At 46.2% G+C, this 23,387-nt stretch overlaps 1 protein-coding gene across 1 annotated transcript in view; it reads left to right on the plus strand.

Annotated features, from left to right (window-relative positions):
- The window catches only part of SHMT2 (serine hydroxymethyltransferase 2), a 197,778-nt gene that overhangs the window by 120,274 nt on the left and 54,117 nt on the right, over positions 1 to 23,387 (plus strand). Inside the window, exons 5-10 of the mRNA XM_078688975.1 lie at positions 1 to 82; positions 2,739 to 2,861; positions 15,347 to 15,486; positions 15,595 to 15,760; positions 16,828 to 16,927; positions 19,372 to 19,527. Of these exons, the coding sequence (XP_078545101.1) occupies positions 1 to 82; positions 2,739 to 2,861; positions 15,347 to 15,486; positions 15,595 to 15,760; positions 16,828 to 16,927; positions 19,372 to 19,527 (767 nt within the window). The remainder of the gene's footprint in view (positions 83 to 2,738; positions 2,862 to 15,346; positions 15,487 to 15,594; positions 15,761 to 16,827; positions 16,928 to 19,371; positions 19,528 to 23,387) is intronic.

Here is a 23,387-nt window from a genome sequence, read left to right on the forward strand (position 1 = left end):
CCTGACTCATGGATACATGTCCGATGTGAAAAGGATCTCTGCCACCTCGATCTACTTCGAGTCCATGCCCTACAAGCTGAATGTAAGTCGAAGCATAACACAATCCTAGCCGCGCGCCTCCGAAATGTCCATTAACTGTTACTTACTTGCATGTTTGGTACAGCATCTAGCAATCTTATGGTTACAAGCTACATTTTTATTGTTAAATATCCTTTTCTGTGAGGCCTTTTCTTAGGGTTACGGGCATTTGGAAGTTACTGGGCAATATCTGTGGTGGCAATGATTGTCATTTACCGCGGGTGTTTGGGGGCTCAAAAACTGAATGGCCCCCTAATTAAAACTTAATAACTAGATGGACCAGGCAGTTCTTCGGACATTCGGAAAAGAAACATACTTTATTATAGTTCAAAAGTTAAACGAAATACTATTGCTTGAAAATCAGAATTGCTTTTCACTTCTTGGGTCAGAAAACCAACCCCCAAATGCTGTTCTAGCTCCTTATTGGTAGGTGTCAAATTGTAGTTAAAGATTAAACCCAATGGCCAATGTTAACCCTTAAGAGAATATTTGTCTGCACTCCTCATTTTGGAAAAGCTCATGTTTGCAATATTTCAGTCTTTTTACACAGTTTGGGTATGCAGCAGTTGTGTTTTGTTTTCAAAGTTTATAATGTGATCTGCTGCATCTGCTCTGAAATCAGAAGATCCCCAGAGTTGCTCGGAGCATGTCACCCAAAACTAATTGTGATTAGCCATCTTAGTCAGTAATATCAGCCCCAATTTTACTCCGTTTATTCGTAATCCAAGATATCAAAAAAGCAACTCCTTTACAGATTGACCATTTACCATTTGCATTCAAAGATACTTGTAGTTATACATATCACATCAAGTACTAAATGTTAATCTTCCATACACAGCACGTTAATAATATAAGATAATAAATTACAAGAAAACCTTGGGAGTAATCAATATAGAATTGATGGATCTGATACTTATTCCAAGATTTTAAACGTAGTATTGCAGTGCCAGTTTCATTACTCCTTTAGAGAGTTGTACCAGTCCATCTATGCTTCAGAAATGATGTATCCGGAGGGTCAAATGTAACCAGGCACTAATGAATTTAAAAGAGAATAGAAGAACCAACATGTGTTTCGTGACCTCTTTTAATCACCGCTTCCTCAGGGCAGCCTTTAACAACTTTGAACAGTTTCTAAGGAGTCTATATAGGTACTTTCCTCTAGTTTGTGTGACTCTCACCAAGTAACATCCTCTTTTTTGCTAATAAGCCTCCCTGAACTGTAGGTCCTACAATATGAGACCTAATAATGTATATTGTTGCCCTAGAGATGATGGATCATTTCTTTATGTGCCTAGTAACCAGAAAAATCCCAGAGGGAGAAAATGTACCTTTCACTTCAGCCAAACGCCTGTGATGTTCTTTAGACTGTCATGGTTAATCTATGAATTAATCCCCATACCTTTACTGGGACGTTTCAATACACAGTCCCAGCTCGCTAAACATCAAACATTTTTAGCATGACAGATGAACATATATTGTTCCAGCACCCAACATTATATCAAGCAAATAGTTTTCTATAGAATAGAGTTCAGCAAAAAACATTTAGCATGATGGACTGTGTGTTAAAAAATCCAGATAAAGTTGAGGGGATTCGTCCTTCATTTAATTTTAAAGAACATCACAGGCGTTTGGATGAAATTGGATGTCTGTTTTCTTCCTTTGTGATTTCTCTGAGTTACTAGGCGAATTAAGAAATGAGCCATTATATATTGTGACAATATTAATTATTACCTCTCCTATGTCACAGTGAGAGGCGTTCAGCTACAAGGTTCTACTTAACACATCTCCAGGGATTTAGGCAGTTCCTACCCAACAACTGAATTTTGGTCCAATTGCTACCGTTTTTGCACCACTGCAGTGTTCTAGCAGCAAAGGAAAGCTTTGGGGCCAGAATCCGCACAGGTTTGAATTCGCTGTGTGGCGCGTGCAGGCAGTTATGAGTTTGGTAATCCATAGGTCAGTTTATATGTTGCATGAGCTCTCAAACTGACTTTTACTTCGGACGTGCAGAAGTATGTTTTTATTGAAAGAGACAGGCTTGTGCAACACGTCTGGAGGGGAGGTTGTTGGCCTGAGCCCTTCACGGCTGCAGGGTCAGCGCCTTGTCAGCGGGCACAGGGTGCGAAGGAGGCCTCGCCCTTCGGACCTCTCGGCAGGCCATGGCAGCAGTCACGTGTCTTGGGCAGGGGTGCTCCTGGTTCGGCAGTTCTCAGATTAGCTACTACCAGTACAGAAAGTAGTGCCGCCTATGGCACAATTGAATTAACTTGCAGTACCATACGTTCAGTAGCCTGGAGCAAAGCGCGCAGTGGGTACTTCCATCCATGACAAGAGTCTAGATCTTAAACACACACTGCGTTATTTCCTGGCGCTATAAATAGCGGGTGGCACTGCTTTGATGCCTGCCTTACTAACCTGGGAGGGATGAAGGGCTGCGATTCCGCAGCTGGGTCCTGCCTCTTCAGCCTTAACATTACCTGGCAGGCGGTCCGTCTGCGTCATAGTCCACACTCAGGACAGGGTTGGTCCATCCAGGTGTCACTCCTGGTGGAGAGGCCCTTGTGCACCGCTGATGCGAACTGCTGCCCCGCGCCTGCATTGCACCTGTGTGCGCATGAAGCTCTGACCTTGTCTCTGCTCTTGTCTCGTGTTCGCCTCAGCCTGCCACCGGACTCATCGACTATGAGCAGCTGGAGGTGACGGCCCGCCTCTTCCGGCCGCGTCTGATCATCGCCGGCACCAGCGCCTACGCCCGGCTCATCGACTACGCCAGGATGAAGAAGGTGAGTGTATTTCTGCATAAAAGTTGCAAAACATCATAAACATCATAAAATGCAGTGTATCCTCTGAAGAAAAATTGTCACACTGACATTGATCTAGATTCTCAGGTTTAGACCAGCCTGAGATAGTACCCAGCGAGAAATGAATTAATTATCTGATAATATCCTCTCCAGTTGATGGAGAGGATATTATCAGATAATGGGCCCTAACAAGAGGTTTCTGTAGCTCCTGCTCCTCACGTTCCAACATAAAAGTATTCAATAGTTATGCTTTGGTCCATTTCACGTCATCCTTTCTGATGCCCTAAGGAAGGTCAAAAAGATCAGAGCGTCCTATTTTAAAAAACATGGGCTTAACATAAGCCAACCACGGGATACTACTGGCTTTATCCAGGGAAACACAATCCTCCAGGATACAATGATTCAGGGTTAAGTCTGGATTAAGCCAGAATTTGAGCCAACAAACCAGTGGGGCAATTCTCATTAAATCGGATACATAAACCATTCCAAGTTCCTGGTGGATGGCAAAAGTTGAAATAGATTGAGGGACAGACAAAATCGTTCTTAAAAATCTATTTTCCACCTTCTGTATCTCTTCCTGCTGTTTATAGCCCCAAATCAATGAGCCAATACAAGGCAATAGCCAAACATTTGGATCTAAAAATTCCAAGCATGGCTTCAAAGGATATAGCACCCAGTCGTTGAGCGAACCCTAAGAGGGCTGTTGTTGACCTGACTACGGCATTCTTTTTTGCCTTCTGTTGGGGGACCCAGGAACTTCTTTCGTCAAAAAGCACCCCCAAATAAGTAAAAGAGGGCACCCTAGAGACCTCCGCTTAATTAATGTAAATGTACATGTATTTATATAGCGCAAATCACCGACACGGTATCTAAGCGCTTGCTTAGGGAACCCGTCCTGGTATTCCCCTGTGAGATACCCCGGCAGGGTATCCACAAGGTGAAAGCCAGGCATCCCGCCGCGAGGGGCCGTAGTGGAGATTAAGCAAGCTATTGCCCAGAGTCGCAGAGTGTGACCCCGTGAGTCGAGTAGGCACCGGAGCGAGAATTATCAAGTCAGTGGAATTTTTAGAGCCCGAGACCCGCCGAGGCGGGGAATCGAACCCTGGTCCACGGCTGATCTAAGCTTCCGGGTCTGCCGCCTCTAACCGCTGAGCCACACTTCTCCACTACAATAGTCAACTTGCAATAAAACAATTACATTTTCCTATTTCTTTTACTAGCTATCATAATATTAGATTTGTTGATATTAACTATCAGATCCAACGATTTAATAAAATCATCAAAGGCATTCAAAAGCCGCTGAAGGCCTACAGACGTACAAGCTAATAGTACTGCATCATCCGCGTATAGGAGGACCGGGATAATCAGTTAAAAAGAATTGGGGCCAAAATACAGATCTGTCGGATGCCCCTCCCTAACTTAAATTGCCTTGTACATTTGCCATCCTGCGTAACCCTTACTGTTGCAGAAATATCCCGATGCAGATCAGCCTAAAAATTAAGAAGGATCAATGCCCATGTTTAGCAACATAGTCCACAGCTTCGACCTGTTGACCGGATCCCATGCTGAAGAAAGGTCCATAAAACCCATGTATAAAGAACCTTCTTTAGCTATTGTATATTTGCTTATTAAGAGATGTAGATTCAGACACTGAAAATGAGGTCCTTTCTAACCTCCAATATGGATTTAGACAGGGTAGAAGTACTCTGGATCAATCACCCAGTCCGTGATTTTGGCCAGAATGACTTTGCCCAGTATTTTAACAGCAGAGTCACTTAAGGATATGCGTCTATAACACCGAGGATCCCCTCTCTGGCCCTTTTTAAAAACTCGGATGATTGTTGATAGGGCCCATGATGCAGGAAACCCCTGGGTACCTGAGGCATTATAGACATTGGTTAATATCCTTGCCCAACATTTTGGATCACATTTATAAAGATCCGCTGGCACACAATCAGGGCTCAACGCTTTATTATTAGATGTCTCTATGATTGCCTTTTCTACATCCGCCTCCTGAAATAACAGTGGGAGCGAGTCTCGGCAGGTTACCAAACTCAGAGTTGGATCACCATCCACATTGAGCCCATAAATTGCCTCAAAATGCGTGAGCCACTGCCCCTCGGTGATATTGCTCTCCATGGGGTCATTCTCTAAACCTGAAAAAAAGGTGTTCACAATGGCCCAGAATCTCGCACTATCCTTTAAAATTTCTACTGAGGAAAGTGCATTCCAGGCTTTTTCTTTAATCTCCTGTTTACGTAAGTGAATCGCCAGCTTATACGATTTCCTTAAACTTACTATGCGAACCCTATCTCTTGAAATATTTTTCAAAGCTTGGGGTAGCTCTCGGTGGGCCCGTGAACAATTACTGTCAAACCACCTTTCACCTAGCTGACGTCTTGGTTTAGATTTAACAGTCCGATCAGAAGCTATCTGCCCACAGACATCTTCAAAGGCTCTAACAATCTCCGCCTTTGATGAAGTATGGTCGACACATTTTGCAATATTGTCTTTTGCCTTTTCACAGAGGTCAGCGTGGAAAGATTCAGGAATAACTTTAGACCAGTTTAACCTCCTCCCCTGATCACTTGGTACTACAGAGCTAACTCCCACCTTTCCTGCTGTTCCTAACAGGCCACACTCTGTTAACCACTAAGATAACAGGATTATGATCGCTAAAGGGAGACAAACTAGCATTCTCCTACTTGGCGGCCAAGACATGGAACTCCCTCCCCATCCACCTTCGACTGACCCAGGACCATCTCGCCTTCAGGAAACAACTCAAGACCTGGCTGTTCGAGCAGTAGCCGACCCCTTCCCCCAAGCGCCTTGAGACCCCCCGGGTGAGTAGCGCGCTATACAAATGCTATGATTGATTGATTAAGACACTACTTAACTAGTAACGATGGTGATCAAAAAATATAGTCCATAATGGTGTCCCTATCCTTTGCTTTAAACGTAGGGACCCTATCAATTTGGGCACTAAATCCAGGTTCAAAGAGGTTAGCCCGGCCAGGAGGTCCTCCAAAGCGTCCCCTTGTTGTGAGTGCTCAAAATGAGGCGTCACTGAGTGATCAGGTCCTTGATGGTCATCTATACAACAATCCCATTCACACAAATGAATATTAAAATCGCCCATAACAATAATATAAAACAAGGTTGCTTGCTTTGACCTATCATTTTCTAAAAAACTTCCCAGATGTAATAAATGTTGGTTCACCACATCACATTCACCAGAATTATAAAAATTAATAAATAACTTTTTGGGGTAATTAAGGGTGGATAATTCTGCTATCGGACAATTATGAGATCCCAACTCCAAAATCCTTGATGTCCCTTTTATCTTTAATGAAAAAAGGAGCGCTAGGCCCCCCTTGGCTCTACCAGCCATGGCAGGATGCACAGCTAAACAGTAACATTCAAAACCGTCCAGACAGAAATTATTCTCCCTATCCCACGTTTCCTGCAAAGCAAATATATCATATTGTTTTATGAAAGACAACCTCTGCGTGTCCTCCCTTTTAGATCTAATACCAGCGATATTCCAGCTAACATCTTTACAATTTTGATCAGGTTCGGCTTCTAGAGCCTGTTCAATTAAGCATGGACCAGGAGAACAAACCAATGGGACCTCTAGTCAGTCATTCATATCCAGGTGAGATAGAGGGAGGAATCTATTTGTTAAAACTAAATCTCGACTTGTTACCTGGCCTTGGAGTTTGAAATTGAGGATCTGTGTCTGCGCCCCATAGAGGCCAATTTATACGGGGATCGGGCAACCTATTTCGGATAAAAGAAGGAGTCTGATGAGCCCTCTTCCAATCTGGCCCAATACCAGAATTAACATTCCTATCCAAACACCTTACAGGGGAATAGAAAAAACCCAAAGGCAGGGCCCTTCTTCTGCTCAAAGGCATCCCAAAAAAGCCTGTCAGCTATATTGCATTTATTAAAGTTAACAATGATGCAGTCTCCATCAATTTGTTTAGGGCAGTTACCAATCCAGCCCACCCGTCTAGCCATTATTATATTAGATGAGATCCCAGCATTACCACAACAGCGTTGATCGCACCATCTTTTAGTTTATCGTAGTAGTTCCTGGGAGGATTCACTAACCTGGGCATCAAGAGGGGGACCCGTACAAGAACAGCCACCAGAGGAGTAGCTTTAGGGGGGAGATCAAGTCTACATGAATTAGGGCTTGGGCGATTCTCCTGTCTAACAGAGGCCCCATCAAGATCATCAGTCATAACATTAAGTAAAAAAAAAAAGGGTTCTGGACAAACACAGGAGTTAATCCTCCCTCTACATGTAACCTTTTTGCACGCAGTAAACTAGTCCAAGAACTAGAATTTAGCTTAGCCTGTGCCTGTAATAAGGGTTGGCTAACAGGGTGAGGGTCTCCCACTTGTGGCACAATCTCCTCACAAGCCTCAGATAACACAATAGGATCAGCTGCACTATGCTAGGTTCTAAAGTCCTTAATAAAAGTCAATTCGCTACATTTTTTTAAAGATGCCCGCAACACAGGTGTTCAAAGTGTCAATTATATCTTTGGCTATCCCAGTGAGAATAGGCTCCAAGCGGGTGCTAAAAATGTCCTCCACCGCGTCTCACAATGTTTGTTGAGTGCTTTCATTCACAGCAGACCCTTGTCTAGGAATGCTCTCTTTGATCATTTATCCCGTTTATAAGGTTTCTTAGTCACTCTCCTTTTCCCTGTACAACCCAAGGAGAGCGCTTTTGGAACTTTATCTGAGGGCATTGAATGTTCATTAGTTACAACAGCTACCTCCCTTGAATGAGCACCAGGGGAGCTTCGTTCTCCTGTTCGGGCTCTTTAATCAGTATTATAGGTTCCAACTGAACCGGGTTCTTCCCTATTTCAGTCACCGCAGACCCATCTTCAAGGGCTAAAGAGGTACCCAAGCCTAGTTCCTTTTCAGCGTTGGCAATTTCCTTGCTCAATACTCCCACCGCCGAGGTCAAAATAAGAAATTGTGGATTCAGTTTTTCTTGGCATTTTAGATTTTAACCCCTCTTGATCCTAACTACAAAGATGTTTGCGCTTACCTATGTTGGATGTAAGGGGGGTGGCCCAGCCCAGCCTCCTCCAGCCGCTGACAGGCGTGGACGGGCCTGCTGCGCGTGTCCCGCGAGGGCCGCTTGCTCTTTATCGGCCTCCTGGCGCCCCGATGATGCCCACAGCAGGCGACTTGCAAAGCCTGCTGGGGCTTGTAGTTTGTATAGAGCTGTTCCCCTCATTGCGGGACCTGGTGGGCTAAAAAGAATGGAAATGGACCCCAAGCTGTTTCCCTCACGGCTGATGCCAAGATGTAGAGCAGGTAAATAGTAAAGAAGCCATTCCCCTCACAGCAGAGTCTGCAGCCTGTAAGCGCAGTGAGATCAAAAAGTATGTTGCTTGAGAGCCGAGCGCAGAGCTTGCTTGTTTAACAAGCATTTACAATGCAACGGTTTCGCCTTTGGAAAAGTTAGAGCTATTGGCATTGTAAATGACAACATTTTTATTTGTGTTGGTTTTGAAAACAGATAAATAAATGGCATTGTCATTTACATTGCCAATAGCTTAATCTCTCGCAAATGTGAGACCTATTGTACCCTACGGACGACCTCAGCAGACAGTAATTACTACCACACACACACCCAGAGCCACACACACACACACACACACCCAGAGCCACACACACACACACACCCAGAGCCACACACACACACACACACACACCCAGAGCCACACACACACACACCCAGAGCCAGCCACACACACCCAGAGCCAGCCACACACACCCAGAGCCAGCCACACACACCCAGAGCCAGCCACACACACCCAGAGCCAGCCACACACACCCAGAGCCAGCCACACACACTCACCCAGAGCCAGACACACACACACACACACACACACACCCAGAGCCACACTCACACACCCAGAGCCACACACACACACACCCAGAGCCACACACACCCACACCCCCACACCCAGAGCCACACACACCCACACCCAGAGCCACACACACCCAGAGCCACACACACACACACACACACACACACCCACTCTCCCCGTACCTAACAAAACAAGCCCCCACCGCTTCGTGGCACTCTACACTCTCTCTCTCTTGTATCAAACGGTGGTGCACTTTGGCCATAGAGCCTACTGTTCAGTGAACCAAATAACTACCTTCTGTGGGCACAGGCCCAGTAACGCATTGTCCACTGAGGCAAACACGTCTCTAACCCCTGTATGGTGGTGGTGGCACGTTCGTCACTGTCCTGTACCGATGACCATCCCTCACCCCATGAGACAGTGCCCACTGTCCTGGTTCGTCAGTGCCCACTGTCCTGGTTCGTCAGTGCCCGCTGCCCCTGTGTATACTCTCCGGGTATATGTTGCTCCCTGTAGTGCTGTACACACACTCGCCTCCCTCTTCCTAATACTCCAGTTTAACCCTGTCCCGGTACGTCACTTTAGTGAACTCTCTGCCCGAACTCATCTGACAGCTGCTCCTTACTGTAGTGAGGGTGGGGGCGTCCGTGTGGCTGTGCCCCCTGCTACTTCCCGTCCGTGCAGCCGCGGTAAAGTAAATACGGCTAGCCACATGTAAACAAATGCGCACAGTCGCAATGTAACTGAAAGCACAGCAAAACAAGTGATTTGCATAGAATTCAGGAGTGTTGCATGGCGCAGCAGACATGAACTGGGACCCCCAGCTCTCGGCTCTCGAGTCAGCAGCCCTGGCCGGTGCACCACATCCTCTCAACTCCTGTCTTATTTGTTAGAAAGCTTTTTCCTTTTCCCGGACGATGATTTTTGAAAAGCAGCTCTTTATTCATTACTTTGGCAAAACTGAAGCATTATTGCTTAATCTGCCAGGCCTCTTCTATTACCACCTTCCTGTCCAGGACAGCAGAAGTCCAAGGCCACCAGTGTCAACATTTTGGGGTAGCCCATTATGTTCACAAAGCTTCTCCCACATTCCCTCTCCAATGATACAAATTGTCCAGCTCTTTCCTTCCCAACTTACCCCAATGTCCTACCTCTGCTTTGAAGCAGCCACAGAAAACAGTTGAAGTGCCCCACAAGCAGCCAACATAAAATGAGATACTTCGAATACTGAAGCAAAGGACTAAAAAAATCAATACAAAGTGCTTGATGAATGCCTGGCCTGTGTACCGATACAAAATCGCATGCTAGTTTTGTGAATATCTGCTAGGATAGGAAAAAAAACATGCAGATATCTGCTGGCTGTGAACTGGCAGCTGCACCGGGGCTTGCAGGGTACAAGGTATCACTGCATAAAGTTCGCCGAAAGGCAGCACACAAGTGGAATCAAGTACTGTCCTCCAATCCCAATCTCCCAAACTAGCCACCTCCCCCACGTGACTGCCACTCAACAAGGGAAGACAGATCACAGAGGTCCACAGTGCGACAGAGATCAGACGTGGGCAAAGGTGAACCATAAAAAGTCACTTATTTTCCCCGACCGGTACGTTACTATTGGGTCAGAACAAAGAAATTACCAACCTCGGACATTTGGACAGTCTACAAGATATTTCAACATACCTATGGTCTGCCTCTGCCGCAAGAGCCAGGCTGTGTCTAAGAGAGTCATGGACGTAGCCAGTCGCTATAGTCACCAGGAACGTCACAAGAGCCAGAATGCCTGCAACAGCCTCATGACTGTCACAAGAGCCAACTTAACTGTAACAGCACCAGCCTTGACTGGTCACAAGAACGAGCCTAGTCATGTAGGAGTCCGTATGCTTGTATCTGCTTCGCTTCTCACAATTAACCAACTCCTAAACACATTCATTCATGGCTCACGAAACAGGCCTGAAGGGTACACAGTCTGTCTAAAGAAAACTTACCCCCAGAGAGACAGCCTGCCTATTAGAGCCAATATTGTTCTACAATTTCTGTTATTTTGGAAATTCTTATGAACCAAAAGAAGAAGTGAACCCGAATATCTCCCCGAGGCTCTTTTATCAATATGAAACTTCGGCTGAACCGAAAGGGAAAGGCAGCTCGTCCGAATACGGCTGACTTCAAGGATTGCAATACAGGTGTGGGATGTAGAGCGTCTAAACGAAGATTCCAGACTGTTCCACCTTGAAACATACAGGCACTGCCAGCCTGGCAGGGGAGATGATCGCCAATACTCCTAGCCCCCAGAACTTCTACACCAGTTCTGCCACAAAAAAGACTGAGGACGGGTGTACTTTAACTATAGTGAAGAGCGCCATACAATTAAGTTCAGGAGAAAGCTCCTGACTTTAAATGGATGACGGTCTTCACTACAAAAAAATATAAGGAACACACCACAACAACATGTGCAACCCCTCAAAAAAAAAAAAAAGGATCCCGACCAAAAAATATTGCAAGTCAAAACAACGCAACGCCTGAAAGACGCAACAGCACACAACTTACCTAGTAAATGCATCATACAGCTACAACAATACAGCGAATACTACCAACAAATGCAAACCCTAAACTTTCTTAACAGATTCAATGCGAATCACAACACCCAAAATAAAAACCACCATAAACAATACATCACAGGAAGTATATTAGGTGCGGTTAGAAAAGACAGAAGGGCGAAAAGGAGAAGCAACCTACGAAACATCATTACAACCACATTTTATAAAAGTGCGAAGCAACCACTGCTACTAAAAATAACCCCCTTAAAAAACACGTCATTTGCCAATATAACAATGAGCACTGCGCAAAAACGTAATAAGTGCGGATAAAACAGGCCTGCATTATAATACTTTCACTCTCGAAATACAAGCTGCAAAAACTAAGCTAAACTAAAACACCCCGAAAAACATACCTCTCACAACCACGTCCTGTAAAAAGCCCGAGACTCGCAGAAAGATACCACCAACAACGTTCAACCCAGATGAACCACCTTGGTGGGCAAACGGGTAGAGGGCCTAAAAGGGGAAAGGTGAGGAACTAGAAGCAACAAGGGTAAGTAGGTAACACCAAGATGGGACAAAGGAGGTAAGAGATCAACAAGGGGGCGGGGCACATAAAGTGAGAGTTCGGGCTGTAGGGAGGAGGCATGAGCTCGGGGTTAAGAGAACAATGGGGGTATTCACTGATGGGTAACGTCACACTACCCACCCACTAGCCGCTCGAGTGCGCCCCGAGAGCACCGACTCGACCCACCTTTACCTGCTCCTTCTCTCTTCTCTTCCGCTCCGAGTTCTACGTGTCTATGCGCAGCTCCGATGGCGTCCTGTGACCTTACAGTAGCTTGCCCCACCTACAACGCCCTGCTTTGCGCCATGATTGGCTCAACGGACTTACTTACCAGCCATCGTTCGAGTATTTGCACAGGTCGCCGATTCTGCAAGCCTCCACTGCCTTTGCTGCCTGTCGATCACAGCCACGGAAACCCGCCCATTGGCCCTGTCAGGCTCTCACGTAACAAAAGGCCATCCTACAACCCAACCCTCAGCTTGGCGAAGTCACTGTTAGGACGCGGAAACAGCCTACCACCAGCTTACCAATGAGAGAACCAAGACTACACAAATAAAAAAATGATTCTGCCCCACAACGGCGAAGGCACGGACAACGGGAGGGAGGGCGGGGGGATAAACAAGGCACAACTCCTTGTGGGCGTGTTTTTCGTGCTTCGAGGAGAGAGCGGGACTTAAAAAAAGCCCCAGAAACGCCCCCGAATCACGTCGGGACGGGGAAAAGAGTAACGGACACCCATCTCTTCCAATGACTAGCCTCAATTTATGGAGCTAGCCAATGGAAGACAGAGGCGGGACAAAGCCCCATACTGTAAATCAACAGATTTTGCGTGCGCGAACGCTGCTGCGCAGCGGTCGCCAGGTGAAACCTAAAAATGGCACCTCCTTGTCATCTGTCTCTCCACTCGCTATCTTCAACGTCCCTCAATGTGAGAACACGATCGTGTTATCGCACGAGCAAGCGCCTCTGTTGCCGGTGGGGCACACTGTTGCCGGTGGGGCACACTGATCACAGGCTTAGCCTTCCGTGAAACTTTGTGTTAGGCGCATGGCCGGAGAGGGGGGACGGTACCTGATCCAAATCCTGTAGTGTAGATCGAGCGATGGTCCAAAAAGACTGCCTCCTGATGTGCGGGGGTGGGTTGATGAGCGCGCGGTTCAAACTTCTGCCATGCCGCAATTCCGCGCTGCGTCTTCTGCAGCGAGCTTTTCCTGGGAGGCGGAAGTGCTAGACCGTAATGCAGATCCAGCGGGGAGACCCAGCGTGATCTGTCTGCAGAGGGGCTCAGTCCCTGGCTGTCTGCATCAGAATTATGACTGGACTGGCTTGGCCTGGCCTCTGAACACCGACAGATCTCAGCTCCTCACGGTAGTGCCAAGGTGTTTGTTGGAGGGGATGGGGCTAAGAGAGTGTGGGTGGTGAGAGGGAGAAAGGAGGCGGGTAGGGAATTAAAAACCTCTCTTCAGCACTGGAGCCAGGTGACGAGGTCTGCATGGCCCTAATGCAGACAGCTCCGTCTGCCTCCTCTGAGGATTGGTGCTCTGGGCCCGGGCCCAGCTCGCCCGTGTCAGAAGTCGACCCTGCAGACACCCACTGGCCAGTCACGAAGTCTAGTGGCTGAAGCCTTCCAGGGAGCAGAGCGCTACAGCACAGACCCCCCAGCGGGCAGTTACTGCATAGCATTTGTCTACCGTCTCAGAGGGCGCAACACCACTCGCCCCCTCCGACCACTGAGCGTGGCTTTGTCTGCCTTCCCGGAGGAAGCTGCACACTTGCACAGCTGGCAATGCCACCTGTTGAGCTGTCACTGCTGCCAGAGATGCTATTTCCACAGTGTGTCCTATAACCTCCTCCTAGCTGGCACACAGTGGGTGCTGGCACCGATTCAGGGGGCTATATCCTCTCACAAAGCATGCCCATCCATCAGTAACAAGGGGAGCAGCTTTCAAGGTGGGTGAGGGGAGGAAACCTTCTGGGAACATTGGTGGCAGTAAATTGACTAAATTAATTTGTTTTTGTACAGCACTTCAAACCTTCCCTCTTACCGTTCCATGCCCCGCAATGATGGGCGTTGCTGTCATAAAGACATTTCAGTTACCTCCCTGGCAGAAAGCGTCCCCTCTACAACGAAGCCTGATTTCAAACATAAAATGGCGAAGTCCTTCCTGGGTGCAGGGGGTGTCACTCCGCCAGGCTCCAGAGCTGCTGACGGCCGCACTCCTCGCCTGACAGTTATATTACTGCTGGTCCCACCTTTCAATAAGCGCCTGTCTGAAAGTCTGACTTTCCCGTTTCTCTATGACTGTTATTATGTTTCCTCTCTGCAAAATTATTAAAAAAGAAAAAAATAATGTGGAAGAAAAAATTAGTTTCCCGCCTTTCACTTTTCATCACGTCTGCCACTGTCAAGTGACATTTATAGGGAAGAGAGAGTGCCAGGCACAGAGCACGCTTAGACGTGGGAGACGTGCACATACAGGGGTGATGTGGACATGCACAGATAAGAAAGCGGTACACAGACACGCCTGTAGGCAGGGAGTTGAGCTGCAGCCCATCGGGGCTCACATACAGAGGCAATACTTCCTGTGTAAGAGCGGGAGGGAAGGCAGGGTCTGAAGGGTCAAGGAAGTACCATGCGAGGGGTCGAATCCCTGCAGCCATGGGCATGGGCATTGCACATGAGTGGAAGCGGGTGCTTGTGGAATGGGTCCTCCTACTTGGAGACAGAAAGCAGGCACTTGGGGAATGGAGGAACATCAGAGGGGTTGTGGGGCACTTTTTCGGAGTGATGGCTAGCAGAGAGGCAGGGACATCCAAATTAAGAAATCAAAAGGGCACCAAAAATAGCACAAATTCACGCACAGAATTGTACAGGTTATTGTGCTGGACTGCTTGGGTAGTGCTCGATTATCTGTGTTGTGTTTGCTCGTTTGCCTTGTGCAGTGGGGCTCATGCAGTGTTGGGTTGCTGGTGTAGTGTGATGGGTGCTTGCTGAGAGTTGAGGGGCTCTGTTAGTGTTAGATTGTCAATGTGGGTAGGCTCTAAAAGTGTCTGCTTGAATGGGTGGTATTCGCTTAGGTTGACTCATGTAGCATGGTTTGCACTGTGGTAGGAGAGGGGTTGCTTAAATGGCATTTGGATTGATTGTGCAGTGTTTGGGTTGTTAGTGAATTTGCCTTTGATGCCCTTGTATGTTGCGTGTGCCGTAACAAGAGTGGGGTTGGTTGTACTGTCAGTGTTTCATTTGTAGCAACATTGGTGTTGTGACTTGGAGGGGATTGTGCAGTAACGGTGGTTGCTTATGTTATCATGTCTGGTTTTGCAACACCAGGTTTGCTGATTTTCTTTATGCCCTGCTGATACGGTTTTCTCTTGCTGTGTTTGGTTGTTTGTGGTGTTGGGTTGCTCAACAGGCCTTTAGTGTTCATTGTTGGGTGCTTCATTGACCCGTCTTCCTCCACAGGTTTGCGAAGAGGTCAAAGCTATCCTGCTTGCTGACATGGCTCACATCAGTGGACTGGTTGCAGCCCAGGCAATTCCTTCTCCGTTCGACTATGCCGACATTGTCACCAGCACCACGCACAAGACCCTGCGCGGGGCCAGGTGAGTGTACGTGGTGGCTTGGGGGTGGAGGCAAAATCATTCTGGTGTCCTGCTGCAGCTGGGTGATGTTTTGGAAGGTCAGCTGAAGACCAATCTTGTTTCCTGTAGGGCTGGATTGATATTTTACCGGAAGGGTGTTAAATCAGTGGACAAGAAGACCGGCAAGGAGATCCTGTACAATTTCGAAGATAAAGTCAACTTTTCTGTGTTCCCGTCCATCCAGGGTGGGCCTCACAATCATGCCATTGCTGCTGTGGCCGTGGCATTGAAGCAGGTGAGGTGCCTAGGCAGCAGGAAGCCCACTGAGGGTTGAGTGTGTCAGTTTATTTACAGTTGTGCACAGCTGTGATTTGTGTCTTAAGAAGTGTGTGTATTCTGATCCCATTAAGTCCTTTATTGTACCTGTAAGCATCATAACCGGGGCAGAGGGACAAAGGCATATTTACTCTACTTTCAGCACTGCCCTACGAAACAATGTCAATAAATACAGTAGGTGTGGATTTGTGTGTTTACCGAAAGGTAGCATCACAAGGAGGTGTTACGTTTATGATTGTAAAGGGAGTTTTTTCCCATCCAAAATGGAAGATAAAAAATACAGGATGGAAATAAAAATGCTTGAGCCAGTCTTGGTCATTGATATCTTCCCTGCATAGCACTCTGTTCTGTTTTTTTATTTTTTTGAGGTGGTTCCAAGACTGATTTGCTTGTGGTTGTGCCTTCTCTGCAATAGATCGGGTGAGCGTTGGAAAAAAAAAAGTAACCGAAAGTATCACTCCTGACAATAGAAGAATAATTCCTAAGGATTAAGATTGATTCAAGCTTTTCCTACCATCAATGACTTTCTTTTTCAAAATCAGTCTTGTATAAGTGGTTGGTTGTGTTATGCAAAAGGCATGTTAAATTCTATATTTCAAAGAATGTCAATGGTTCGAAAAAATAGTCATTTGTCGTGTGATGGCAAAGCTTGGAGTATGTTATGTTGTCATCAAGCTGCCATTTTGTTCCATAACTTTCAGACTACAACACAAAACTTGCAGATAAACCATTTCAGTCATGCAGTGGTTTTCTTTCAGTCCCTGCACCCTAGATAATGCATTCTTTTTCTGGTAGATGCATGCATTTCTGTAGTTTACCTGCATGCCTGTGCCTTATTGGTCTTTTTTTGCACCAAAAAGAGAGAACGCTCTTTTTAGCCATACTTGGTCATTGTTACCTCTGAACCGTGTCCCAGGCTGTTAAGCTGATTGTCAGCCGAACAGTGGTTCTGCACCAAATCTTGCCTCTTCCCTCGATCCATTTGTAGCACCCTTTCTGACCAGTGTCCCCCCACTCTGTCTGCAGGCGAGCTCCCCCATGTTCCAGTTGTACGCTCATCAGGTCCTGAAGAACGCCAAGTCCATGGCAGCGGCGCTTCTCCAGAAGGGCTACACTCTGGTCTCGGGTAAGACTGCTAAGTGCTGTTCCCTAGCTCTCTACCTGCAGTTTGTTCCCTGCATCTGTTTGTCTGTTGCAGCCTCTGTGGTATATTTGTTGGTGCTGGGTTTGGGAGACATGGGTGCCATCCTGTCCAGCTGCAGTAAAACTCATTGTTGTCTAGTTCCCAAGTGGTGCAGCAAAAGAGGCCCCGACCTTCACAAATGTATTCAGCACCTTTGCAAAGCAAACCTTGCCTTATACTTAGGTAGGCCAAAAGTCAGCGAAAATACTGCTGCTATAATGCTTCAAATGTAAAGTTTGTTTATTGACAAAGTATTCTTTCCACTTTTTAAAAATGTCCTTGTCTTGTTTATAAAATTGCAACAAACGGATAAAGTTCAGAGTCTCGAGGCTTTGCCATAGCAGTAGCATTTCAGGGTTACAGAGCTAGAAATCTGTAATACATTGAGCAATGTCATGGGTGTGGAACAATGTGTTCATGGCCCACCTCACCCAAACCAGGTACCCATTGGGACCAGTCCTAAGATCTGTGACTCATGAAGGATTTAAAACTTGTAACCTAAGGAATCTTCCCTGCATCTACATCCTCCCTTAGTGCTGCTTGAAGCACCTCGAAAATACTTTGGTGAATAAAATATGGAAAATTGGTAAACATTGGAGCAATATGGGCAGGACCACCATCCTCAGCACAGCCGTTCTCGCCACGATAAAGAGCGCCAGTTAATGATATTTCTTCAATTTCGCCGTAATATCCGGCGTGTTTAGCCTAATGGCTCTTTCTCGGATTTAGTGTCAGCATAAGTAATGGTGATCCCCAAAAAGAGGAGCTCAGTGATTGCCCTTTTTAGTCTGATTCTCTTAGCAAACACGGCAAAACTGCCCTTGAGGGGGGAATCGCTTGTGTAGTATTATTGAATTCATTTATTTCACCCACTTGATACGTTTTTCAACTGTTTGCAGTATATGAGAGTAGAGATGCAAGGGGGGAGGCGGGGTAGCTGTAAAAAAATTAAATAGGACAGTCTGTATGCAGTGCCCTGAATCTCAGCAGGCCCCAACTCCCTGGTCTGTAATCACAACCCAGAGTGATTCTATCCCTAAGGTAACAATGGTAGGTACATGGAGAAGCCTTGTCTTGTGCCCCTATAATGTATGAAAGTTTTGTACTAAGTAATTATTAATGTGTACAGCTCAACCCACTGATCATACAAAGTGCCAGACTATATGATGTACCAGTGTTTATAGCCTGCCTGAACCTATGCAACAACTCTAGGCTAAGGGAATCAAAAGCTTTCTCCACATACGGAGACTATCGTTCTCCTGGTCGCTCCCGGTAGTATGTTCAATGCCCAGATGAAACAGATGAAAGGAGCGAATGGTGTCACTGCCCAACACAAAACCAGCTTCATCTGTGTGTACTTGTGCACAGACCTCTGCTGTTAACCTCCTGATACTACGTCAGCTGATCTATCCACGTCACAGCTCCGTTTAAGATGGGGATGCCCGTGGCTCCATGATTGTTGCTTCCCTAAGAAATACGGTATCATTTGAGACAACAGTCTAAAGTGTTGAAAAGCTGTTGGATGAGTCGTTCAGGAATTTCCCGTTAAAATTCCACCCCAAGTCCGCCCCTACCTACCATGTACCCTACTATGGATTTCAAACTCTATAACGTCACCATCTTGTCCCCCAGAGTGTTCTGGCCTCAGCCTTGCTAGTCTACACTCTGATAACCACCTATCCTTGTGCAATGCATCTTCAGATGGATTTACGGCTTATAGTTTAGAATCCTCTTGAAATTGGTTAATGTTGTGGGAAGACTAGAAGACACAATGTAATTATCAGTTTATATAGTGCCTTCTACCTTTCACGAGGCGTTTGCGATGTCCCCATTGGACAGCAACAGTTGTTGCATGTGGGAGGGTGTCCTTTCTGTATTTGCCCTCCAGGCTAGAGCCCTGCTTGATTTGTCCCCTTCCATACGTACCCTGAGTTTGTGTTTGGCAGGTATACCACATGTGCATCTATGATTAATTCACGCTGCAAGGGAAAAGCATTGCTTGTCTAAAATGGTAGTTTCTCAGCTTGTATGTATAGAAGAACAAGACTGCCAGCAAGTGAAGTGGAGGAGACGTTTACTCATACTTGACATAATGTCATGGAACAAAAAAAAATCTGGTGGGCATAAGGTCGACACACTGGTGAGCCATTTAAAACTCCTGTGGTTTAATGCCCATCATTTTTAAGTTGAGTAAAAGAAGTCCTAATTCCTTCTTTACCCACTAGATGAGGAAATAACACAAGAGCTGTGAATTTGTACTAAATATAAGTTGTAAACCTACTGTTTATAGGTTAGTAGCATTGGATTCCCAATGACCCACCCTGACCTCCGATGCCTACGAGTCCAGAACAGACAAATAACTCTCTGGCTTTTTTGTTCTGGGGCAGGCGGCACTGACAATCACCTGGTGCTGGTGGACTTGCGTCCGAAAGGGATTGATGGTGCACGGGCCGAGAGGGTGCTGGAGCTGGTTTCTATCACTGCCAACAAGAACACCTGCCCTGGAGACAAGAGCGCCCTCACGCCCGGTGGACTGAGGCTTGGTGAGCTTGCCTTTACACATATTTTCTCCCCCCCCCCACAACCACTACTTGTTGTGTATGTGTGTGTTTGTCTTCTTTTCATGACCAAGGATCTTACGCTTCCCCCCCCTGAAACTTTCTTCATATGTTTTGCGAATCAGTCTGGCACTTAAAGTGTCTGTCTTGCTTATTTTAGCGTGTGTTGTTTTCCCACAGTGTGACATTGATAGTCCATACAAGTGGGTGCGGTACACCACCCTTCGAGATTCTTGGACCCTGTTGGTGTCCCTTGCCAGGTTTTTCCAACCCTTGGTTGATGGACAGCCCCTCTAAAACCACATTGCTGTGAAGTAATCATTCAACCAAGATATTTGTATTTTTTAGGTGTATGTAGCTTTAGTTTGAGTTAGGAGTACTGCTGTCTGGACTTGAGTAAAGTACGTCCAGCAAATAAAATCAGAAAATGTAGAGCTATTGACGTGGCCTTCGAGACTTACTACTAAACTATAACTACTTAAGTACAAACACATGAGAAATAATGTCTGAGAGAAATACATATTTGTAAATTGTATGTAAAAATTGTTCTCAAAGTTTGTCATGGTGCAGCAAACCTAGCATCTTTGATTGCTGTCTCTAAATGATGGTGGCAGAAACGCAGTATGGCTCCCTTCTTCAAATTCTCTTTTTCAATTTGATGTTTTTTCATAATGGTGAATAACGTTTTCACTGGTTAGGCCTAGTTATCGAACACCCTCCATGGAAATGGTTACAGTGATGTGATGGCAATATCTGTCCAAGCTGTGGTTGTTCATAGACGAAGGTGAGCCCCTGCCTTGAGGATTCTAGAGGTTGCTTCCATCGTGAGGTCACTGCAGCTTGGTTTTCTTCCATTGTGCAGAAACGACAGGCTGAGATTAGGCACCAGATCACCTCATTGACGGCGAATTCTAGTGTGATATTGCTACTTTTTTTTCAGTAAATTGGTCCTTGAAAATAAATGAATCACTTTGTATGGGCACGCCCAGGTTTTTAGAATGATGCTGCTGGTTTTTCGTCTCTGAGAGGGCACTGAGGCCTGCTAACCAGGCGTATGTGCCAGTGTCCGGACCATAAAATGTGTATGTATGATTGACTAATACCTAATTGGAATAAACCAACTTACTTGTCTGTCCCTAGTATATGGTACCCAGGGCCTGTAAATTAGAGGGCCAGCCCAAAAATTGCAGCGCTGGTTGTGCCACCCTGGGTGTGACAAAGGTAAATTTTGGCTCACAGTCTGCCACTGCAAACTGGAAGGACTGTTTTAAACTGCTTAATCGACTTTGCCATTTAAAACAAAATTCCCAGTCTTCCCCTTTTATTACATATTTCACCCACCCTTAAGGCAGGTCTGTTGAGCTCCAAGGATGCAATTTATTAACATTTGGAACATGTACACCTCACTGTCGACATGGCTAGAAGCCCATTGACAAGTGCAGAGTTACAGGCTGCCACAACAGCCCGCTAACTCTGACCAGGACTGCTGAAGTTGCTACTGTAGGGTATCAAACAGCTTGCTACGTTAAAGCCTAATTGGTACCCAAGCCAAAATTAATGTAATTTGTTGCAGTGTACAACTTTTACAAAGTTGCCACTTAGTTGCCCATAGTCTCCTTTTCCTGTTTACAGTTGCACAAGGGACATAATAGAAGTCTGAGTAGGAGATAAGTTGCCTCTCCCTGGCAAGAAGCTACATGGCGTTGGCCCAAAAGGTGAGCTTCAAAGGCGAAGATACATTTGAAAGGCAAATTGAAAACACTTGGGAGAGGGTCTGTTCTATTGTTTATTCAGACAGGCCAGCACTGGGGACAGGGAGGGTAAAGAAGCTTTCAAACCGGTTTTCCAGGGGTGTGTAGTCCTCTTGCCAGCCACATCTCTGGGTTGGGCTAGGGAGCTCTGCACACTGAGAGAGGGGTTCTGCCATCTTGTGAGTGGGCAGAATATAGACTTCTGGGCAGTCATCAGGCCGGAGGGAACCTGGAATCCCATTTGCTAGTGACCGCAACCTCCCTTGAGGGCGTCTTCTGGGTATAAAAGTGGCATCCTTGGCACCCAGAACTCCGATCTCGCACTGCAGAAGAGGACGAAAGAAGGACTGCCTTGCTGGACTAAGGACTCTGCAAAGAGAGGCTGCATTGACGTGAACTGCAACTGGTGTACCTGGTGGCTAGCAAAGGAGAAGGGACTGTGCCTGCTCTGTCCTGCTCAAGGATAAGCCTACTGCTGAGCCCAGCCAAAGCAAGAGACTCCAAGCGTCAGGTGGCTGACCTCCTGTTCGCAGCACAGGGCCATAACGGCTGAAGGAGCCTGCTGAGGCGAGTTGGTAGTCCACATTCCTGAACGGTCTCTCCTTGCTGCCATGCAGCCAAGGGACCAAGACCAGATGCTCAAAAGTTGCCCCCAAGTCTGCTGGATCTGTGTGAGTCGTTCCCCAGAAGGCAAGTTGACACCAAAAAAAGAAACGCTGAAACTGCAGTACTGGGCAACGGGTAGTGCAGTGGCGACTAGACTTCTGCTAAGCTCGAGAGGATTTCAAGAGACATCAACCTCTGTGGCCAGGATCACCTCACCAAGCCCATGGGCTGATAGGTAGCCTGTGGAATACCTTGTGGACTGCACAGCATCTTCTGCATCCGTGAGCTTCTTCAGCATCCTGTATTCCTTGCATCATTATCACTCCATAGAAGTCCATGGCAAGGAGCCACTGACGCTGGACCTGAACTGAGGACTGCTTTCTTTGAGGGGGGTAACTGTTTTTGTGGACCCTGCTGGTCCCTCTGACTGGCTCCCTACTGAAGTTGATTACCCAAAGTAACTCTAAATAACTGTGTTTATACATACCAAAGAATTTCTTGAAAAAAATTCTGTCATATTTGTTGAGTTTACCAGTGCTTGTTCACGGTTAAGTAAAAAGTGTTGATTTACTATACCTTGTAAATCCTGCATCTCCGGAAGACTGGTGGATCTTTTTTGTTTTTGGTGTCAATAATTATATAGAAATCCATACAATTTTTATAAATTTGTGTCTCATTACTCGTGTGTCTTTGTGTATTTCTTCAATTGTTTTGGTGCTGTTTAAAGTGTGTGCACATGTTACTTTGTGCAAGCCTGAGTGCTCAGAGCCACAGCTACAGGGTTGAGCTGTTTAACAAACAACATCTACTGGTCTTAAAGGGGGTTGGCAGTGTATTACATGGCCAGGTCACACATCCCACCAAATAATACATCCCTTTTCCTCAGTCTTTAATAACGTTTAAAATAGGAGCCATTAATTTATTAATTAATTTATTTATTTATTTGCGGGTTTATAGAGCGCTTGAATCGACTCCTAGTGGAGTATCTCTGCGCTTAGGAGCCAAGAACAAGAGAACAGAATGACAACCGCAGAATTTAGATCTGATTACTGAACAGCAGGGTTTTGAGCTGCTTTCTAAATTTTAGATACTCTGAGCACTATCTGAGGGACAAAGGGAGTTTGTTCCACAGTGAGGGTCCCGTTATAGATAAAGCTTTACCACCATGTATGGCTTTTCTAGCACGGGGTACCACCAAAAGAAGGTGGTCGCTCGATCTGAGAGAACGGGTCGGAATATATGGGGTAAATTTCTTTTCCAGGTAGGCGGGCCCTTGTCCGTTAAGACTTTTATGTACTAAACAGCATATTTTAAACTTCGCTCTCTGCCGGATTGAGAGCCAATGCAGTTGTTCCAGAAGAGGTTGAGATGCCGTTCTTGGGGGGACATTAGGACTAAATGGGCCGCCGTGTTCTGGATTACTTGGAGCTTAGCCAGCACACCCTTATTTAAGACAAAGGCAATTCATTTCTGATGATGCCTGTTTGA

Source organism: Lissotriton helveticus, chromosome 1_1 (assembly GCF_964261635.1).
Source record: "Lissotriton helveticus chromosome 1_1, aLisHel1.1, whole genome shotgun sequence".
Classification (NCBI taxonomy): domain Eukaryota; kingdom Metazoa; phylum Chordata; class Amphibia; order Caudata; family Salamandridae; genus Lissotriton; species Lissotriton helveticus.